This window comes from Rhea americana, unplaced genomic scaffold (genome assembly GCF_003343005.1).
Source record: "Rhea americana isolate MKP2758 unplaced genomic scaffold, rheAme1 scaffold_225, whole genome shotgun sequence".
Lineage (NCBI taxonomy): Eukaryota > Metazoa > Chordata > Aves > Rheiformes > Rheidae > Rhea > Rhea americana.
In genome coordinates this window covers 372,374-390,612 of record NW_028186341.1, presented here as the reverse complement: position 1 = coordinate 390,612, position 18,239 = coordinate 372,374, and the positions used below count along the sequence as shown (strand labels likewise).

Sequence of the window (18,239 nt, the reverse complement as noted above, 5' to 3'; positions counted from 1 at the left end):
TTCCAGCACTCTGGAGCRGGTGCCCTGGAGGAGCAGCCTCTGCAAGGATGGGAATGGGTGAGAAYTGAGGGGTTGGAGGAGCATGTTTCACCGCAACCTGGGGAGAAGCTGAGCTCACAACAGCACCCACAGGTTCTCAGTGCTGGACTAGACTTTTCTACACGGAAGGGCAGCCTCCACGCTGGCCCAAGCTGCTCCCTCCCAGCTTAACCCCATCCCTACTCATGTTGGTATAAGGGAGGACAGGCACAGGCAGATGGTCTGCATGAATGGCCAGGGCAGACCAACAGATCGACARCCTTTCTAGAGAGATGCTTTGCGTTGCTGGGAGTTTTATCACCCTAAGGGTGTAGCTACCCCAAGAYGCCCTCATGGCCAAGGTCAGGGTGCTGTGGACTCTGCACTGATGCTGGTCCTGGGCTCCTGTGAGCTTGTCGAGTAGACCCACTTCTGCACTTGGATGCAAAGTCAGTTAACAAACCTGGTGTCTGAGCGGTACTGTCATGTCAAAAGTGATTTCTGGCAAATTTCATGTTTATTTTTCTGCTTGGGCAGATGGTGAGCAACCAGCTGCAAGGCAGAGCTGGGGACCAGGGTCTCTAGGGACTAGGAAGGTTCCCACTGTGGCCTCGGCACATGTGTGGCCAGCACACAGGCACATGAGGTGAAAGACAGCCTYGGGGGGATCCTCACTCAGCCAAGAGCTGCCACGTGGGAGATGATGCTTCAGACAGCTTGTCCCCAAGGTTCCTGTTAGCTGGAGGCTTTTCTATCTTCCAGCCCTTGGAGTAAGATGGGATGTAAAAAAAAAAAACAAAACAAAACAAAACAAAACAAAACAAAACAAACACTTGAGAAGTGCAAATTCAGAAGCTCTCAAATCCAGGGAAAAGCCTGAAGCAAAAGGCAGGCTGTTGCTTGTAGGGATGGATTGGAGGCTGGAAGAGGAAGTAGATGAGGAGCGGGCAAGCCTGCACCCGCAGAGGGAGGAGTGTCTGCAGAGCTTGCTGCAAGCTCTAGTTTCGTTTCTGCCTTTCTGCTCTACTGCAGTTCCTGGAATCTCCACAAATCTGAAGGTAAGAACTAGAAATTATTTGTAATTTTTTTTGCTTTTTTAATTGACTGGATTTTAAGGTGATAAGAATTCATTCTCTACAGGGCCCCTATGTTCAGCAGTGCAGCATGTTTATATGGAGTACATGACAACTATTTTCTGCCTAATCCAATTGCAAGGCAGGTTTTTTTGAAGAGTAAATTTTCCATGTGCTGTTAAGCCTACTTTGCTTGTCAGTCTCCCTGTCTTTTCCAAGCCTCTCTGCCTTTTGTCACTCTCATTYATTTAAAATCATGTAGCAACCCAGAAAGTGCAGCTAGTCCTATTSCTAGGGATACTTTAAGGTGAAGCCATGGTGTCCTGCAAACGAGCAAGTAGCATAAACATTCATAAAAATCTTGCTGCGAGCAAAGATTTAGCAGTGACGTCTTCCTCAAATCAAGTGAGCCTGGCTGAAGCCTGTAACTGCTCTGCTCTCTCCCTCAGAAGGCTGCAATACTTTCACTTTCTTTTCTTTTTTTTCCCTGAAGCCACCACCTTATGTTCTGATCTGCACMCATCTGAGTTCCAAATAAGCGATCACAACCCGCTGCTCACTTAAGGCCACCCGGCTTCAGAGCTGGTGTCTCCTGATGGCAGAGGAAAGACCAGAACAACAAGGTAAGCAGCGATCGTGTCCTGCTGTCTCACAAGTGTCCCAGCATCTGCAGAGGCATCCTGGATGCTGTAATTTCATGTCCTTCAGCCTGCACCTGGTGGAGAAGAGGCCCAGATTTTCACCATTAGCATCTGCTTTCCAAGCTCTGAAATGGACTCTAGCCCCTCCCACCTCATCTAGTTTTTTATTGTTCTGAAATCCGTTTCAATGCTGATTTACTCGTCTAGCTTTGGATCACCCTCGGGCAGCGCTTAGGGCTTGGACCACGATGGTATCTTCGGTRCTTGTTGCAAAATGGGGATTTAAGCTGGAGCAAATGAAGGCAGTTTGGGGATCTCTCATGAAGCTTCCTGTGGGATACGATAGCAGGTTTGGGTTAGGTGAGAGGCATCCTGCTCTGAGTTTAGCTATTTCAGTCTCCTGGGCTTTCGTTTCTAGCAGTACCAGCTAATAGGTAAGGTGTTTAAATGGATGCTTTCCCAGTGCCATCAGGCGTGAGCTCTGGGCTGCGTAGTCCCTAGATTGACTTAAGGTGCTGATGTGAATTCCTCTTTCTCTGGAAAGGTAACAATGAGGACGTAACAGAAGAGGTTCCCAGGAAGAGGAAGAAGATGCCTCCTCTTCTGAAGGAGTGTGAGTATGCACAGCTGCAGCCTTTGCTGACCCTAGGGAGCATGTTTGGAATAAAAATTGCTTTGCATGTAAGTAAAGTGACCTATGCTCAGCCATGACKTGTGGGACAAAACTGGTCTGCATGAGACGGTGTCAGCTTAAATTCATGTGGATGCATCTGCACTTGCCATGAAAAGAAGTCACCAGCTCAGTGGCTCTCCCACCCTTCTTGTTGCCCACCTTGAAAGGGCGAAGCTGTCCTYCGAGCCAGGGGATGCCATCCTTGAGGCTCTTCGTTGCTGGTCTCCTGGCCTCCAAACCGCCCTGCAGCACCAGTGTTTTGGGGGCTGTCCATGCTGTGAATAGCATGCTGAGCAGTCTACTTGATGCTTGCAGGCTGGGTTTTGAGGGGTCTTCTGTTGAGGGTTACTTAGGTTGGGAGGTGCCACCCTAGGACCCGGGGACATAGATGCAGCTCTGATCATACAACTATGTCCTCCTTCCAGAYAAAAGAGAGAAAGAGAACCTGAAGACAAGACTGGCTGACTTCTGCATGAAGCTATCAGAATTTCTCTCTCTGCATAGCATGCCTGGGAGAACAGACGGGTTTGAATATATCAAGTGAGTTGTCAGCCCTTTTTTTTTTTTTGCCGAACGACATCTTTTGGTTATTCTGTGGAAAGAGATGGTCCAGAGTTTTTGCCATACTCATGGGCTTTTAAGCTAGTTTGTATTTGTAGGGGAAAAGAAAAAGTGCTAGGCTGGATGTGCAGTAAATATTCCAAAAAAATGTTCAGGAGCCTTGACAGTTGTGAGATATCTCCATTTTCAGGAAAATTCATTCCCTCAGCTGYATGACCTGTGAAAATATTATTTTCTCAAGTAGCAATCCTTGACACTCCAGGGGTTCACTCTGGCCAAGGAGCACCCCTGAAAATCCAGATTCAACAGCACTATCCTCCTTGGGCCAAGGAGAGAGTCCTTGTACAGAAAGAGGCCCTGGGTGCAGGTTGTTCTCACCTTGCAGAGCTTGCTGGAAATCCTTTCTAAAGACACTAAACCCTCTTTCTTGATGAGATGAAATGCCCGTTAGAAGGTGAAAATTTATATAGCCTTGCTAAGAGAATGAAGCTGGTGTGACATCCAGTGAGTCACTGGAAAGCCATCTTTGAACTGGGTATGGAGCATACGTAGGATCCCACAGCTTCCAGCTGAAAGTCTCTTGTATATATAACAAAATGTGCTTCACCTTTTCAAATACACAAACCTGATGGAGTCATTTAAATAGCCGTTTCTTCTCTCTTTATCCTCAGGAACCGCTTTGCAGGCTTCAAGACAGATATTTCTCTGAATCCCATTTACATTGGTCTCTTTGGCAGCACTGGGGCTGGGAAAAGCACATTACTGAATGCTATTATAGAGAAAAAATTCTTCTTGCCGGTGTCTGGGAGCAAAACCTGTACATCTTGTGTGGTGCAGGTCAACACAAGCCGCAGCAGAAAATATGAAGCAAAAATTTACCTTCTGGATGATGAGGCAAGGATAATAGTCATGCTTTTTTGCACTTGAAGGAGAAAGGAAAGGAGACTGAGTCCCAGAATCACAGAATGGGTTCAGGTTGGCAGGGACCTCTGGAGATCATCTAGTCCAACCCCTCCCCCCCACACTCAATCAAGGTCACCTAGAGCATGTTAGACCGGATCGTGTCCAGGCGGGCTTTGAAGATCTCCAGAGAAGGAGACTCCACAGCCTCTCTGGGCARCCTGTTCCAGTGCTCTGTCACCCTCACAGACAAGAAGTTTTTCCTCACACTCAGGTGGAACTTGCTGTGTTTCCGTTTGTGCCCGTTGCCTCTTGTCCTGTTGCTGGGCACCACTGAAAACAGTCCAGCCTGGTCTTAGAGGGAAGTTCAGTCTTCCAGAGGGAAGTTCAGCCTTCTGGAAGGGACCTGGGGATGGGGGAGGATGTAACACTTGATGGCCAAAGGGTACCTGAAGAAGTGTCCCTGAAGACTCTGGCAGTGGTTCTCACTGGTTTAGGTGCACAAGGAGAGAAGCAACATAACTTCTTCTTTGCTCTCCTATCCCAGAGGCCCAAGATACCTCAGCTGTGCACATGTGTTGGTTACCTTGCAGCAATCTTGCTCAACCCATTCTTCCCCTCCCTCTTCCTGGCACTCAAGMTATTACTTTTCTGTGTATTTGAACTATGCGGACAGGAGTGGAAGGATGAACTGAAGAATCTGGTGACACTTATAGAACCGGATGAAGACAGCGAAAAAGTTGATGAAAGCGATGAGAATGTGTTGAAGATCTGTGCAGTCTATGGGAAAGGAGCTGAAACTAAGACTTACGAAGAACTGTGTGCGATGAAACCCATCATCAATATTCCCTCTTCAAGGTGTATCAGCTTCAAAGAAACGCAAGTGAGTAGCCTGTGCCTTTCCAGGCCAACATGACAACTCAGTCTGTGTCCTTGCAAAATACAATCAGGGACGTTAACCCAGTCACTTCTGCCTCAACTCCAGCAAGTGGGCTCAGTCTTTGGAGTGAGCCTCTTTCTGGGAAGGATACCCAGGCTGGTGATGCAAGTTCCTCTCCAGATCTTGTTAAACTGTGTCTCCGTTGTGTCTGTCCCTGCGTGGGTGAGCAGCAGTGCCCAGCAGATTACTGAGGAAGGTGAATCCCRAGTGCCAAATGATCTTGGGGACCTSCTTTTGTCCACTGGGGATGGGTGGTAATGTCTTTTCTCCATCTGTTTGTTGCATTCCTGAGGGACGTTCCTCCTGCTGGGAAGGGTGGAGATTTCATAGACTGCCCCACCGGAGATGACAGTGAGGGACCCTGGATAAGTCATTTCCCTTCTTCATATTGCAGGGTCCACACCAAAAAAGGAGGCTCTGAGAGTCACAACCAGCTATGGAAGATCATCTTGTTTTTCCTGTGTCTCTGAGGTTCTTTGCTAAGGACGGATATTTCTTTATTTCTCTGCTGTGTCCTAGGCAGAAGAGCTTTCTAAAAAATTGGAACCATATATTCGGGCTCAAAACATTAATGATGACATGGAACCAGAAATAAGCAAAAAAGACAAAAAGACGCAATTTTGGCCGTTAATCAAAAATGTGGAAGTGATTCTCCCAAGGTCAGAAGTGATTCCAGAAGATGTCATCTTTGTGGATATTCCGGGGACAGGCGATTTCAATAGCAAAAGGGACGCGATGTGGAAAGAGGTGACTGGCAAGCTGTCCTATTGGATGGGTGGGAGTACTTGTTGACCGTGGCTGGGAACTTTTAAAYGCTGCAGAGCTGTTCCTGTCCCAGAAGAATAAGTGAGGGAAAGATTTAAAGTCATCAGCAGTGCAGTGGGGGACAGGGAAACCTTTTAGCAGAAGTCCCAGAATAGCGTTTCAGTGTATGCTGTAGTGCACATTTGAACTAATGAGCTTTGCAGCTCAGGTATGGTGGAGTTGCTCTACTTGTGGACAGCATCAAAGTCTTATAGTGTTTCTCCTCTGGTGGTAAGAAGCCTTGCAGGTGCTTATCCTGTATTCATCCTTCCCACCTGGAGTTAAGCTGCTGCCAAACACTCTACAAGGGCAAGTGCTGGTGTCTGGTCCAAACTCCTGTCACCTGCAGTGGTGGGTTGTAGGAATTCGTGATGGGAGGCTGAGATCTCTGACTGGAAATACACTTCTGCAAAGACTGCACATCCTTTTCTTTCAGCCAGTTCCTGGGAACTGAAAGTGTTCACCATTTCTAGCATTCATTCTTTGTTGATGTTTATATCTTTTCTTTCTGGTTCCTCCTCCCCTACTGCCCCTTGTAGAACATCAACAAATGCTCTGTCATCTGGGTAGTTGGCGCTTTTGAACGTATTCAAGGAGACAAAACCCATGAGAATATACTGACTGAAGGCATGAAGGCTTTCCAGTGTGGGATGTGCAGGGACATCGCGTTGGTGGCCACAAAGTCTGATAGCCTGGACCTAGAGGAATACAAGAGGTAATGAAACAAGCTATCCCTGAAGCCCAGGAGTTGTCAGAGGTCCTTCTGGATATGTATAAAATGCTCAATGGCCATCACTAACAGCAGCAGCTGTGTCCTGGGGCAGTCGTGTGTACCAGGGCTTGGACCAGACTGGAAGAGGTAAAAGGAGCGAACCTCCTGCTCTCTTGTGACAGTCTCTTTTTGGCTTCAGGGCATAAGGTATCTTTGAATTGAGAAAAAAGGAACCTTCTTACAAAGCATTGAGTCCTACCCACGGCTGGAGCCAAGCTAAGAGTGGGTGATACTGACTGAAAGTGATGTGTCTCGGCCCTGTCCTCCTTCCCCTGTGCTTGCCGGAGCTGAGGAGTACGGTGTGCTAAAATAGTCCAAATATCCAAATATGTAACTTTTTTTTTTATTTATCTTTTCAGGGAAAGAAAAACAAATGTGAGTATTTTTTAGACTTAAGTTTTGAAGTGTGCAAAGGGRTTAACAAGGAATGGTTTCCACAAACACAGATGGCAGGTCCCTGGTTTGTGTTTCAAAGAAAGATGCAGGCCMTCCCTATTTCAATAGAAACTGTAAAGCTAAATGTGAATTAAAAGATAATTATTTTACCTGAGGGTCTGAGGAGGACTTACATCAAAGGCTTATGTGGGCACCCCTAAGGTTTTGGGTGAATAGGAGGAAACTAGTTTGGCTCTGCAGCTTAAACAGCAATTAAACCTGGGTTTTCAGTATTTGGGGAATAAGTTAATCACCATGAGATGAGATGACCTGCGAGCAATTGGTAATGGCCCAAGAGCCAGGAGGCATTTTCCTCCCAGCTTGTCATATACTCTTGGACTATTACTGAGAGCCCTGTGCCTCCGCTTCCACGTCGGCAAAGCAGCAGCTGTGGATATGAAGTGATCCCTGCTTGCAAAGCACTGAGAAATGCAAAATGCAGTCATGGAGAAAACTGAACAGAGCTAGAGCAAGGTGGGATGGCCTCACCTTTTCTATATTTACTTAAGCGTGTTTACCTATATGGGCACAATCTTGACAGTCATTCATTAGTTTGTCCTCTGTACGCTGCTACAAGGAGGAGACGTTTCTGTTCCCCATGTTGATAGCTGTAATAGAATAAGGTAGCCAGGGACCTAGAGAAGTCTGCTGCAGGGCTAGGAATATCTTGAGGTTTGATACCTTGAGGATCACCTGCCTTAAGCTAAGGTTAGCCTTTCTACTTCCAYGCTCAACTTTGAACTGCGAACGAGTGATCTGGAAACTAGATAAAGACAAGTCTTGGTTTAGTGTTTGCCCAGTGAAGTACTTGGAGGTCACCGTAATATCAGATTAGATTCCTTTCAGGTCGCAACCTAAACTAACTGTTTACTAGCATTGTCCTGAATATTCCATATAAATAGTGTCCCTAAGAAACCTGGGATACTACTTTTAATTCAGAGAACAAATCAAAAACTGCAAGGAAGGTTGTCTAACTATGCCAAAGTGTCACAATGCCAGTACTATAAGAGAATGAGTATTTTACAGCATTACTTTGATACAAGAACTCTTCTTGTTATGCTCCCTCATTATCAGCCAGTCTGATTAATACATCCAAGCAAGGGTTACAGTATAACTTCATCAGGATCTTTAAGTATTGCATGGGGAGGAACTGGTGTGAGCAAGTATAAACAGAGCCAGCGTGTGAAATTTTAACAAGTTACTGGAGCAGTTTACAAGAAAGTGGAATGGATTCTTCATCCCTTGAAGTCGTTTAAGAAAACTGGGGAATTTTCCATATGATCTAATTCAACTTGAACAGAATTGATTGACTTGATGGAGAAACCAGAAACCTCATGCAGTTCTTTGCCTTGTACTAGGGAGAAACCACACTAGCCCTTTGGTCTTAAAAACTTAGGGTTCTCTTTAGCATGCTGGGAAATGTGAGTAATAATTCCTATTGCTTTCCCAAATATAGACGCCAATAACAAATGAACATGATGCCATCCTAGAAAGGAATGAGGCCGTGAAGCAGCACAAGAGCAATATGATGAAGACTAATCTACAGGTAAGGGCATGGAGAACTTGGCCAGAGTTGCCTGTGTTGAGAATCTCCCCTTTTTAGATTTTGATGGCATGTCTGTAGCTCATTCTTGTAATATTCATTAATAAATGTTTTCCATGAAGTCTAGTCATTATCTAGCAGCTTCTGATTACTTCCAAACTCTCTCTTATCTCTCTATTTGGGACTGACTGGTCTTCCTAGTCATCTTCAGTTTAATTTTCTGCCATATGCAAGAAATCTAGAAAGTAATTTGGTTGCCAGGATGACCTTTGATTCAGAATTTGTTTCAGAAAAATTAAGAACCCAAAACAACTTTACCATAGGCAGAGAAGGAAGGAGCCCAGCTACACCAATGGGATCAGCTTAGAGCTGGTCCATGACATGATTGTAGTTGCTTGAGAACGCACCAGCAATTACTATACACTAATTAATATATTAAAATATGTGTACCTGAGCTGCCGTGCCACTAGCAGATGGCATATATAAGCTTGGTACATGTGCATTGCAGAAAAAACTTCCCAGCAACTCCARAATTCTGCAGAAGGCGGATCTTGTGTACACAGTCAGCGCCCGGGAGTACTGGCAGGGGAAGAAGCTCAGCAAGGAGGAAACAGGTGACATTCAGGTTTTATCTCTGTGCAARGCATGCAGTTGCTCTCTGAATGTTTGTTGACCCAAGCTGACTGCRGAGGAACTGGCACAAATCCCCAGTCCTGGTACTGGAACCAGGTGGTTGGTTCAGCAGAGGGCACAGGGCTGCATGGCCACAGCAGAGGCAGCAGTGGTGGGATAGGACAGTGGCAGAAGGAGGGAGGCAGTGAGGGCACAAAGTGCAAGAAGAGGCATTAGAACAATGTCCTGGCTTAGACAGGTCCTCAGGAGTTCTCTTTATTGTTTTCCCTCCTCAAGTTTATTGATAAAAGTATCAAATAGTATGGAGCTGACCTTTAGAGCACGCCTTGGCCTTGGCCTCCCACTTTCAGTCCRCTTGATGCTGAAGTGCTGGGCCTATAATTATTCTGGTACCTCTTTATCCTAATATTAACTTTTCCCAGTTCTTCAGAACTAGGATCTATTACTATAATAAGGCTATGGACATCAGCATGAGCATACACTGGCTCTGTATTTATCTAGTCCTTGGCTTATCACAGAAATATTTTTTCGGTGCATTTTTGCTACAGCAACCTCCTGTCCCCAAGGTGCCCTTAAGGTGCTGTGGAGTCAATCTGGGTTGAGGTGACCTTGCATATGCCCTCATGCGCCCACCTTGTGCTCTGATGGACCTGTGTTGTGCCTCTATGGCTATGTGCTGAACCAGTTCAGGGAGCTGATGCAACTGAAAATAYCTTTTCTAGACACCTAGGATCTCCTGTTGGCACCCAAAGGGCCTGCAAGGCATAGTTTGTGAAATGTAGATCTCCCAGATGAATGTAGATCTCCCAGATGTTCTGCAGGAGGGATGAGTTTCCACGAAGGGTTTAAGAGGGTTTTAATAAGGTTCCATGGGGTTCTTGCACTTCTAACTCAACCTATTTACATGGTTTCAGAGATCCCAAAGCTGAGAGAATACATCCAGAAGTTTTATATATCAGAGAAGAGGAAGGTGCTATTGGATTATGTACAAGAGACTTTGGTCATTTTTAAACTGATTCAGAATCTCCGCTTCAACCAAGATAAACAGGTTTGTCAAGAACAGCCTTAGCAAATACTATGACATTTTTTTCATTGCTGAGCAGACAATAATGGCTCCAGASAGGCCTTTCTCCTTCCCTACGCCTTTGAGCAGGCAAGATGTGCCATGTGCATGACATGTAAGATATACAGCAGTGTGCAGACGAGGGTGTTGATGCATGGGTGCCCCAAATGATTGCTTGACTGCATCTCCTATGTCCTTCCCAACAAGATGTATCACAGGCCATCTCTTAGCTCCCAGTGGTAGAGGGGAACAGTTTTGCACAGGCATTTCTGAGCGACATCCCTGGAGTGGGGGAAGTGGCCATGAACCCACTGCAAGCTGCCAGTGGGGCAGCACTGCTCGTAGTGACTGAATCAGGGTGCGCATAGGGCAAACTTGTCTCTCATTTTGCAGTCCAGGGAGCMGAAAAGGCATCCAAGGGTGGAAAAAAAAATGCAGGATTTCCCCAAACCTGGGGCTGGAAGGTTGTCTAAACAGCCCCTCTCTACACCCCCCTCCTGCCAACCCAGGGTTTATGGCTCAGTAATGAGTCCAGAGGAAAATTGCTCCCAGAACTGCCAACACGGCCCCTTTCATCACCCTGGGGAATTTTTGGACATTGCTAATCTAAGCCTAACTCACCCTGAGCTTGCCTCGCACTTTCTAGATGGAAGAGATGCAAAGATATGTTTCAGTTGCTTCCACCATGTGTTCAGTGATTTGTTCTGTCTTGTCCTTTCATTTTAGCATTTGCATGTGAAAAAAACTGTCTTGAAAGACTTCATTATGGGGAAGATCTGTGAGCTGGAGAAAGACATTGACAAATGTTTTGCAGCTATGGAACAGCCGCTCAATGAAGGTGTAACTGAAGCAAAAAGATCATATGGGAAAATTTTGCACAAGTTCCTTAATGTGGGTATAAAGCAGTGTGTTTTGAATCCTAGAATAATTTAATTAAGAAAGGACCTCTGGAGGTCTGCAGTCCAAACTCCTGATGGGTAACGCCAAAGCTAGGTCTAGTTGTCCAGCCAAGCCCTGAAAATCTCCAAGGAGGGAGTTGCCACAACCTTTCTCAGCCTCTATTCCAGTGTTTTGTAGCTCACATTGCACAAATTTTCCTTATATAAAGCAGGGATTTTCTTTCCTAAAACGTGTGAATATTGTCTCTTGTGCCTTTGCTGCATATCTCTGGGAAGAGTCTGTCTCCTTCTCCTCTATAACCCACTTTAGGTAGTTGTAGGCGTCAGCAAGATCCCCCTGTTGGCCTTCTCTTCTCCGGGCTGTCAGGCCCTCCAYGTGCATCATACTCTAAGAGATGCAGTGTCTTTCATCCTCTGGTCAACATGCTGCTAGCCATTCCTSCTCTGCTGCTTGCCAGCTGCTGGAAAATACTTTGAGATGAGAGAGTGATTGGTGGGTGGGCAATGTGCCCAGCGTGTTCAGAGCATCCTCGAAGCTTCCTGAACACTTACTTGTTGTTTTACAGGCTAAACTAGTGCACTGTTTACGGCTGTTTGCGGCTCAAGGCACTATAGATCTAGGAGAAATTTCTTCCCAGTGCTGAACATGTGCTGCACGTGCTTGGTTGTGMTTAAGCACCAGCAAGTTGTATTTCTTTGTGTGTCTCAGTAGGAAGGCTTAGCTGGGTCGTAGTTGGCCCTTGCAGTGTCTCAGAGGTCTCCAGGTGTGGAAACCATGACTTGTTTTCTCCTATCCAAACTACCTGGAATTTGCGAAGGAAAAGGGGGAACGTTCCAGGATATGTGTCCTGGTCGTATTCGGCTGAGGTCTGGAGAGAGGCAGGCACTAAGACACAGCCCAGCTTAGTGTGGAGCARCTTTGTGAATATTGTTGTGATGGCTCTTCTACAACATGCTGAGCTACCTGATGCTTGCTACACAGTGAGTGATAATCCTGCAAGCTTAGAGAGGGCTTAATTTCCACTACAAGGCTGGTTGCTAAACATCAGATTGTAAAAATGTTCCTTTTGTTCCTTCACAGACATAGTTTGTAAACTTTGAGAACCTCAGCTACCCACTGGGAGAGTGGATGAAAAACCCTTCTTTCCCTCCTTTTCTCTGRTAGCTTTCCACAACAGAGACCCAGCACGTGTTATGTCCAGCATGCTGGAGCTCCAGTCTCCTGGGGTTACCGTAATGCAAATCAGTCAGGCATCTGCCCTATATGCATTTTATTCCTTGTGTCTCCTCTCCTGCAGCGAGACCGTGGGTACCAAGGCTATCACAGGACACTGAAAGCCGTGTGCCTGAAGAAAGGTGTATTTGCTTCCCGGATCTTTGACCGGATAGACATCAATGAATCTCTGGCTCAGCCCATCTATGAAAAAATTGACAAGAATTTTGGAGAAATATTCAGGTGAGAGATTCCCATCCCTGCTTGAAATTAAACTGCGCAGAAAGGCACCTTGAGGTGCCATAGCTCTTTCACTGTCCTGCAGCWAAACAGCTGTGTCCACCCTATTTCTGACAGGTGTTTGTCTAAACTATTCTTACACATGTCCAGCAACGACGGCCTCACACTCTCCCTACCTAACCTACTCTGGTGCTTCACAAACSCTTGTATTATTTTAATGTCCTGTCCCACAGGTTAAACCTCTGGCTTTTTGTTTTATTCCTCAGGATTATGGCAGTAGGCTAATGTTTTCTGCTGAAACCTCCTGTGTTTGCCCTCAGTCTCCTCTTGTTTGAACAAATCACATTTTTCAGTCTTTGCTTGTCATTTCTTTTCATGACTTCTCATCACTCTTGTTGCCCATCTCTGGATCGTCTCCCAGCTGTCTGCAGCAGTTTCCCAGCAGAATTTGTCCCTCTGATGTGTGGCTTTGGTTGGTATCGCCCAGCCCACCACTGTCTGTCCTTTCTGTGCTTACTCCCATCTTTACAGACACGGGGTTTTGGCTGTGAGTGCCTTCCAAGGAGCTATCGGGCTCTAGCTTCTCCTCAACAAGTCCTTTGGTTCCCATTGGGCTCTTCCCTCAACTTCTAACTCTGTCGCTCCACTRCAGAGGGTCAGGCCCTCACTGTAACTGTAGGAGAGGAGTCACTTTCTGGTTCATCACTGAGCTCTCCACCGTATCTCAACATCATCATTTGTACCGAGGAGCAGGAGGAATCCCCTTTGCTAAGGAGGGCTGAATCCAGCTAGCGCACCTTGATGCTTGCTAGCAGATTACATGTACGCCTGCAAGTGCACGCTCACAGAAGAGAGCGAGGTCAGGCAGGAAATGGTTAGCAACAGGATTTAATAAGAGACAAGGATGGGCTGGTGATCAGGCACAGGGCTTCTTTTGACAAGCATATTGACTAGCATTGCTTGCATTTGATCAGCCTCTTTTATCCACCCTTTCCTTCCCTTTTCTCATGTTACTTCTTCCATATCCACCTCARTCCCTCTCTTTCTTGCCCCAAATAAATTACTAACCTCTAATTATGTTTTCTCTAAGGATCTCAATTTTGCTACTTGCACATGAAACCTTTGTATTTCTGATATCATTACGTATGGGATCTCAGTCTTATATGGTACTACTGATAAGCACTATCTGGGCCCTGTTTGCCTTGCAGGACACCCCCAAATGTCCCCAAGGTGCTCCTTCGGTTATCTACGAGGTTTCACTGTCCTTTATATACCTTCCTCTTCACCACCAATGAGCCCCAGCCATCTCTCAGGGCGCTATCTGTAACTTTTGTCTGCTTCTCACCCTTCTATATGTTGTGACCAGCAGCTGCTTGTGGCATGTTCAGTAGTTTCTCAGGGTCTGCTCTGTTAGCTAAACCTCAGGCCAAGGCCTGGACATCTGCCTGCATTGCCTGCTTTAACACCCTTGGTACAAGRAAGTCGGTTAAGAACGGCATAAGGCAGGTTTCTGTCTGCCATGTTTTGCATGGTAGATGGGTGGGGGACAGGAGAGAGTCACTAGAGGAAGGTGAATGACCACTGAACAGAGCTAAAATGAAGGCAGTTTTTCATCACTAACTTGCTTAACCTGAAGAGCGCTGTACGYCTGGTAGCTATTGACTGCAGTGTCCGGCAGACCTGGGGAACAGGGTAGCAGCACCCCAAAACCTGGGGCATGTAACCTASTGAGTGACTTCAGGAAGGGACAAGCGACTGTGTCCTTCATTTGGTCCTTTCCAGAGGAAAAAAGTAAGTAAGGCCTCGTCCTCAGTTTGGACTAGCTAAAGGCGAGAAAGGTTTACTGCTCCCAGGAGRTCTCGCTGCCCTGCTTGCTCTGTTGCAAGCGTTACTGTTGCGTTACTGCAGCCTCTCCCTCACCTTCCCTTTTTCTTTCTTGTTGCCAATTAATTTATCCCCCCGCTAGGATCCAAATAAGTGCCGACGCCATGCTGAAAACCAGCCTGGTTGCTTTCAAATGTGCAGTGCAGCAGAAGCTGAAGGAAACTGAGACAGAGCAGTCGACGGCTGACACCTGCAGGCTCAAGTTCTTTGAGCAGGAGGTATGCTTGCGTCATGAGGGGATGCACCCGAAATGCACACGCTCCGATCCACCAACCTGGGCATGAGAATTGCCCTGCTGCCCGGCCCACTCTGGCCCCCAGCCCAGGGCAGTCCCGCGAGGGGCTGTGCAAACCAGAATGAGCTATCAGAGGAGGGAAAGGAGGAGAGCATGGTCTTTGTAGGACCTGTGGAGGAGATTCGTTCTATTTCAAGATCCTGAGTGCGTGGGGAAGAGGCATATGAGCAGCTCTACCCTGTCTTTGGCAAGCATGGTMTCCAGGAATGTATAGAGTTAACACATTTGTTCTTACATTGTGGCAGAACCTTCCTGGCTGGACATCCTTCACGCTAATTCAGAGCACGATGGAACGGTGGTGCCCGTTGGCACCATCACGTGTTGAATGCCGAGCTTAAATTTAGATCGTCTTTATGAGATTAGTATGATGAGGTTGTTGGCTTAGATGATTTATGTGATTGAAACAACAGCGGTAAACATCTCAAGCTGTTCTTGCAGCTGGACTTCATCATCAGTGAGACTGAAAAACTCATCCTCCAACGGAAAGCAGGTGTTTATCACTCCCTCTCAGTGTCCATTCAAAAGGACCTTCTGCTATGTTATGAAGGTATGAGCAGTCACCCTTTTTTTCTTTCATTTTGTTGAGAAATCTCTTTTGCTTTTTATAAAATAATCCTAACAAGGGCTCTGAAGAAGAGYCCAGACTTACAGTCTGCTTATTGAAAGTCTGGGAACAAAGATCAAAAAGATCAGAGTTATCAGTTCAGAGAGATTTCTGAAGTCCAAAGTGGATCGTGCTCAAATATGGAAAATTAACTGCCTGATTTATTCTGATTTGCTTATTCTTGTAAATTAAAGATTTTTTTTTCTAGCATTAATTCATTCTTAGTTAGATATCTTTGAAGGAAGGAGCATGAAGGATGCTAAAGTAAAAAGCCCATGAATTTGTTACCACCTTCTTTCTACATCAGTAGGTGGCATTCTCAGCAAATGAAAAAGTGAAAAACAAGATCCAGAAATCATTCATCTTTGCTTTAGAAAGTCACCTGAATTATTTGATTAGTGGATTCTGAGAACAGACTGCAGGCCTTGACACCAGTAAATAGTTAGTCACACCTAGCCCTGAGTAGGAAAGTGTCCCGGAGACGGGTGACTTCCAACACAGCAGTGTAAAATCCTATCTTAATGGCTCATCCTGTGCCCTCTGGAAACRTTTATGAAGGCTGAGAGGAAAGGTGCTGGAGGGAAGTCAGCTCCGTTACTACACGTTACTGGCACTAGTTGAGCCAGGTTGGCCTCTTACTGCAGCAGACTGTGGCTTTCAGTTTTCTGTTCCCTGATCAAAACACCAGCCCTTCTCCCCACATCCGTCTTGGGTCTGGAGATCATTGTGACTGTTCCCACTTTACCACAGAGGCTGCTAAGATAAGAGGATCACAAGCCTATCAAAAGATGCAAAATGTCATTAACCAGGGTCTAAAAAATGAGGTGGAAAAGGGAATGTTTGAAAAAGCAAAGGAGGAAATGAAAAGCCAGCTCCAGAAACTGAAGGTAAGTCGTGCATCTTCTTCTGGGGGAATTCCTTTACAGTAGTGGACAGTGCTTTGGGGATAGAGGACAATATCCCGAAAAGGACTGCCTCATGCTAAGGCTTATGGCCAAAGATACTGGCAAATGCTGCCTGGGAAACTACCCAAGGGATATTTTGGTTCACCTGTGCTAGCCTGAAGTGCGACTATCGCACAGGACACTGGAAGAAGAGCTCCAGTGTTTTGGGGGTCCATGGAGGAGCCTGTTCAGGGCTACAGGGCCAGGAATACCCCATGACAACCGGCCAAGGCTCCATGGGGCTGTCAAGGTGGGGAGCCCAGAGCCCTGTCCCCTCCCTCTCTCCCCCCCACCCCCCGCTGATGTGCTCGGCAATGTGATGGCTGCAGGTGGAGATCACCACAAAGCTGAAGAAGGACTTTTCTGACGTGCTCAGCCTCGCCTTCTGTCCATGGGACGAGCTGGATGGGAAGCTACCAGGTATGGTCTGAGCTCTCCCCTCTGGGATGCCTGGACTGGGAGAGAGATGCCTTTGCCTGGGAGTGAAGGGGCTTGAGGGACAGAGGGTGTCATGGCCCAAGGGCAGCAGGGACCATCCATGTCTGTAAGCTCCATGGATAACACAAGCTACCCGTTCTGTGGGGGCCTGCGGGATGGCAAAGTGTTYGGTGACAAGGCAAATACCACCTGTACATCTTCATTTGCAATTTAAGACAGCTAAGTTTGTTCCCAAGCAGCTGGATGGAGGACCGTGCCATATTTCTATGGTGTAGGAGAGGCAAGTTTGTCGTGAACATGCGGCATCTGTCTGGTTGTGTTTAAGGTACTGTTCTTTTTTGCAGACGTAGACCAGGAATTATTCTTCTTCAGCGTGATACATGAGGAGCTGCAGGCAGCTGAAGATGCTTAGAGTGCTGTGGGGCTTGCCTTGAATTCACGGGTTTCCCTGCTTGTCTTGGTGCCTTTCTTTTTTTCCTCTATGTGTTCCTAATGAAACATTCTGTGTGAACTGCKTCCTCTTAAAAATGCTTTTTTAAAGTGAGCTATTTCATATGCATTTTATGACCTTTTTTTTTTTAATCAGGAACATTCCTTACGCATCAAATTTGCCTTCATTGTTGCATATATAAAATGTAGATCCCTCCTTAGACACTTGCTTTGCCCAGCAGCTGCCCCAGGAGCCTCTCGTCTCTAGTCACCTCCTGCACAAACCCACACATGCAAATGGRGCTCCAGCATCCCGAGACACCATGGTATCTCCAGGAGCTGGCTTGGGCCTCCTGGTCCAAGACTTCCTCATGCAGGAAAATAGTTAGAAGTGGATTGTAATGAGAAGACAGGAGTGGCAATGCTGATCAGGCTCAGGGCATCCCCAGACAAGTGTACCAACCAGCAACTGTTTATACTCAACCAGCCCCTTTTATCCACCATCCTGCTCTTTTCCTGTGCTTGTTCCTCCTCCAAACCACCTTGGTCTCTCTCTTTCCCCACCTTTGATTCCTCCCCTAAACATCCCACAGCAAATCTTGTGCAATCCCAAAATGCTCTTCCCTTGCGTCCACCRTGTGTCCCAGATGCCCCAGGGAGGAGGTGAGCTGGGGGCTCCAYGTCTCCGATGGGTGATTGGACCTCCTCCTTTGCTGCCCTGCCTCTGTGCCCCTTCGTGTRTGGGGGGACAAGCCTTTTATCACATAGCTTACCATGCTCCCACACCAAATATGTTCTGATTTTCCTTACCAGACTTATATCTCTTTCGATACTTTGGATTTTACTGGCAATAGTAATAATAGTAATAATAAAGTTCAGAACAAACTTGCTCCTATTTCACTTGGTCCTGTGAAAGCCGTACTTCGGTATAACTGGCCCCAAAGAGCTGCTTGGGAGGTGCTTTGGCTCTGTGAAATAAAGTGATGAAAAGTGACAGTTGTGGAAAGTGGCAGCTGCAAGAAGGCCTGAAGCGCAGTAGAAGTGGCTGTCCATAGCGGATCATTTTGTTACAGAGATACCTACTACAGGCAGCAGCTTGTTGTGCAACCTGGGTGACCAGCGGGTGCAGACCCTTCCTCATGGGGGAAGGAGCAGCCGTCACAAGCAGGCACGCAGAAAAGCCTTGTAATGCTGCGGTGGGAAGCCCCTCGCAGCCTGGAAGCAGAGGTGGCTTTCC

The 18,239-nt window shown here is 46.6% G+C and overlaps 1 protein-coding gene across 1 annotated transcript; it reads left to right on the top strand.

Moving 5' to 3' along the window:
• The first annotated feature begins 995 nt into the window (after positions 1-995).
• Positions 996-17,132, top strand: LOC146595464 (nuclear GTPase SLIP-GC-like). The gene is made up of 19 exons (XM_085305619.1): positions 996-1,076; positions 1,585-1,714; positions 2,277-2,345; positions 2,831-2,945; positions 3,638-3,860; positions 4,543-4,749; positions 5,326-5,553; positions 6,150-6,325; positions 6,742-6,757; positions 8,274-8,363; positions 8,869-8,974; positions 9,908-10,041; positions 10,783-10,947; positions 12,254-12,411; positions 14,375-14,510; positions 15,026-15,134; positions 15,942-16,078; positions 16,465-16,555; positions 16,918-17,132. The coding sequence occupies exons 2-19, from the start codon at positions 1,687-1,689 to the stop codon at positions 16,983-16,985; spliced, it is 2,256 nt and encodes a 751-aa protein (XP_085161745.1). The 5' UTR covers positions 996-1,076; positions 1,585-1,686; the 3' UTR covers positions 16,986-17,132.
• The last annotated feature ends 1,107 nt before the right edge of the window (positions 17,133-18,239 follow it).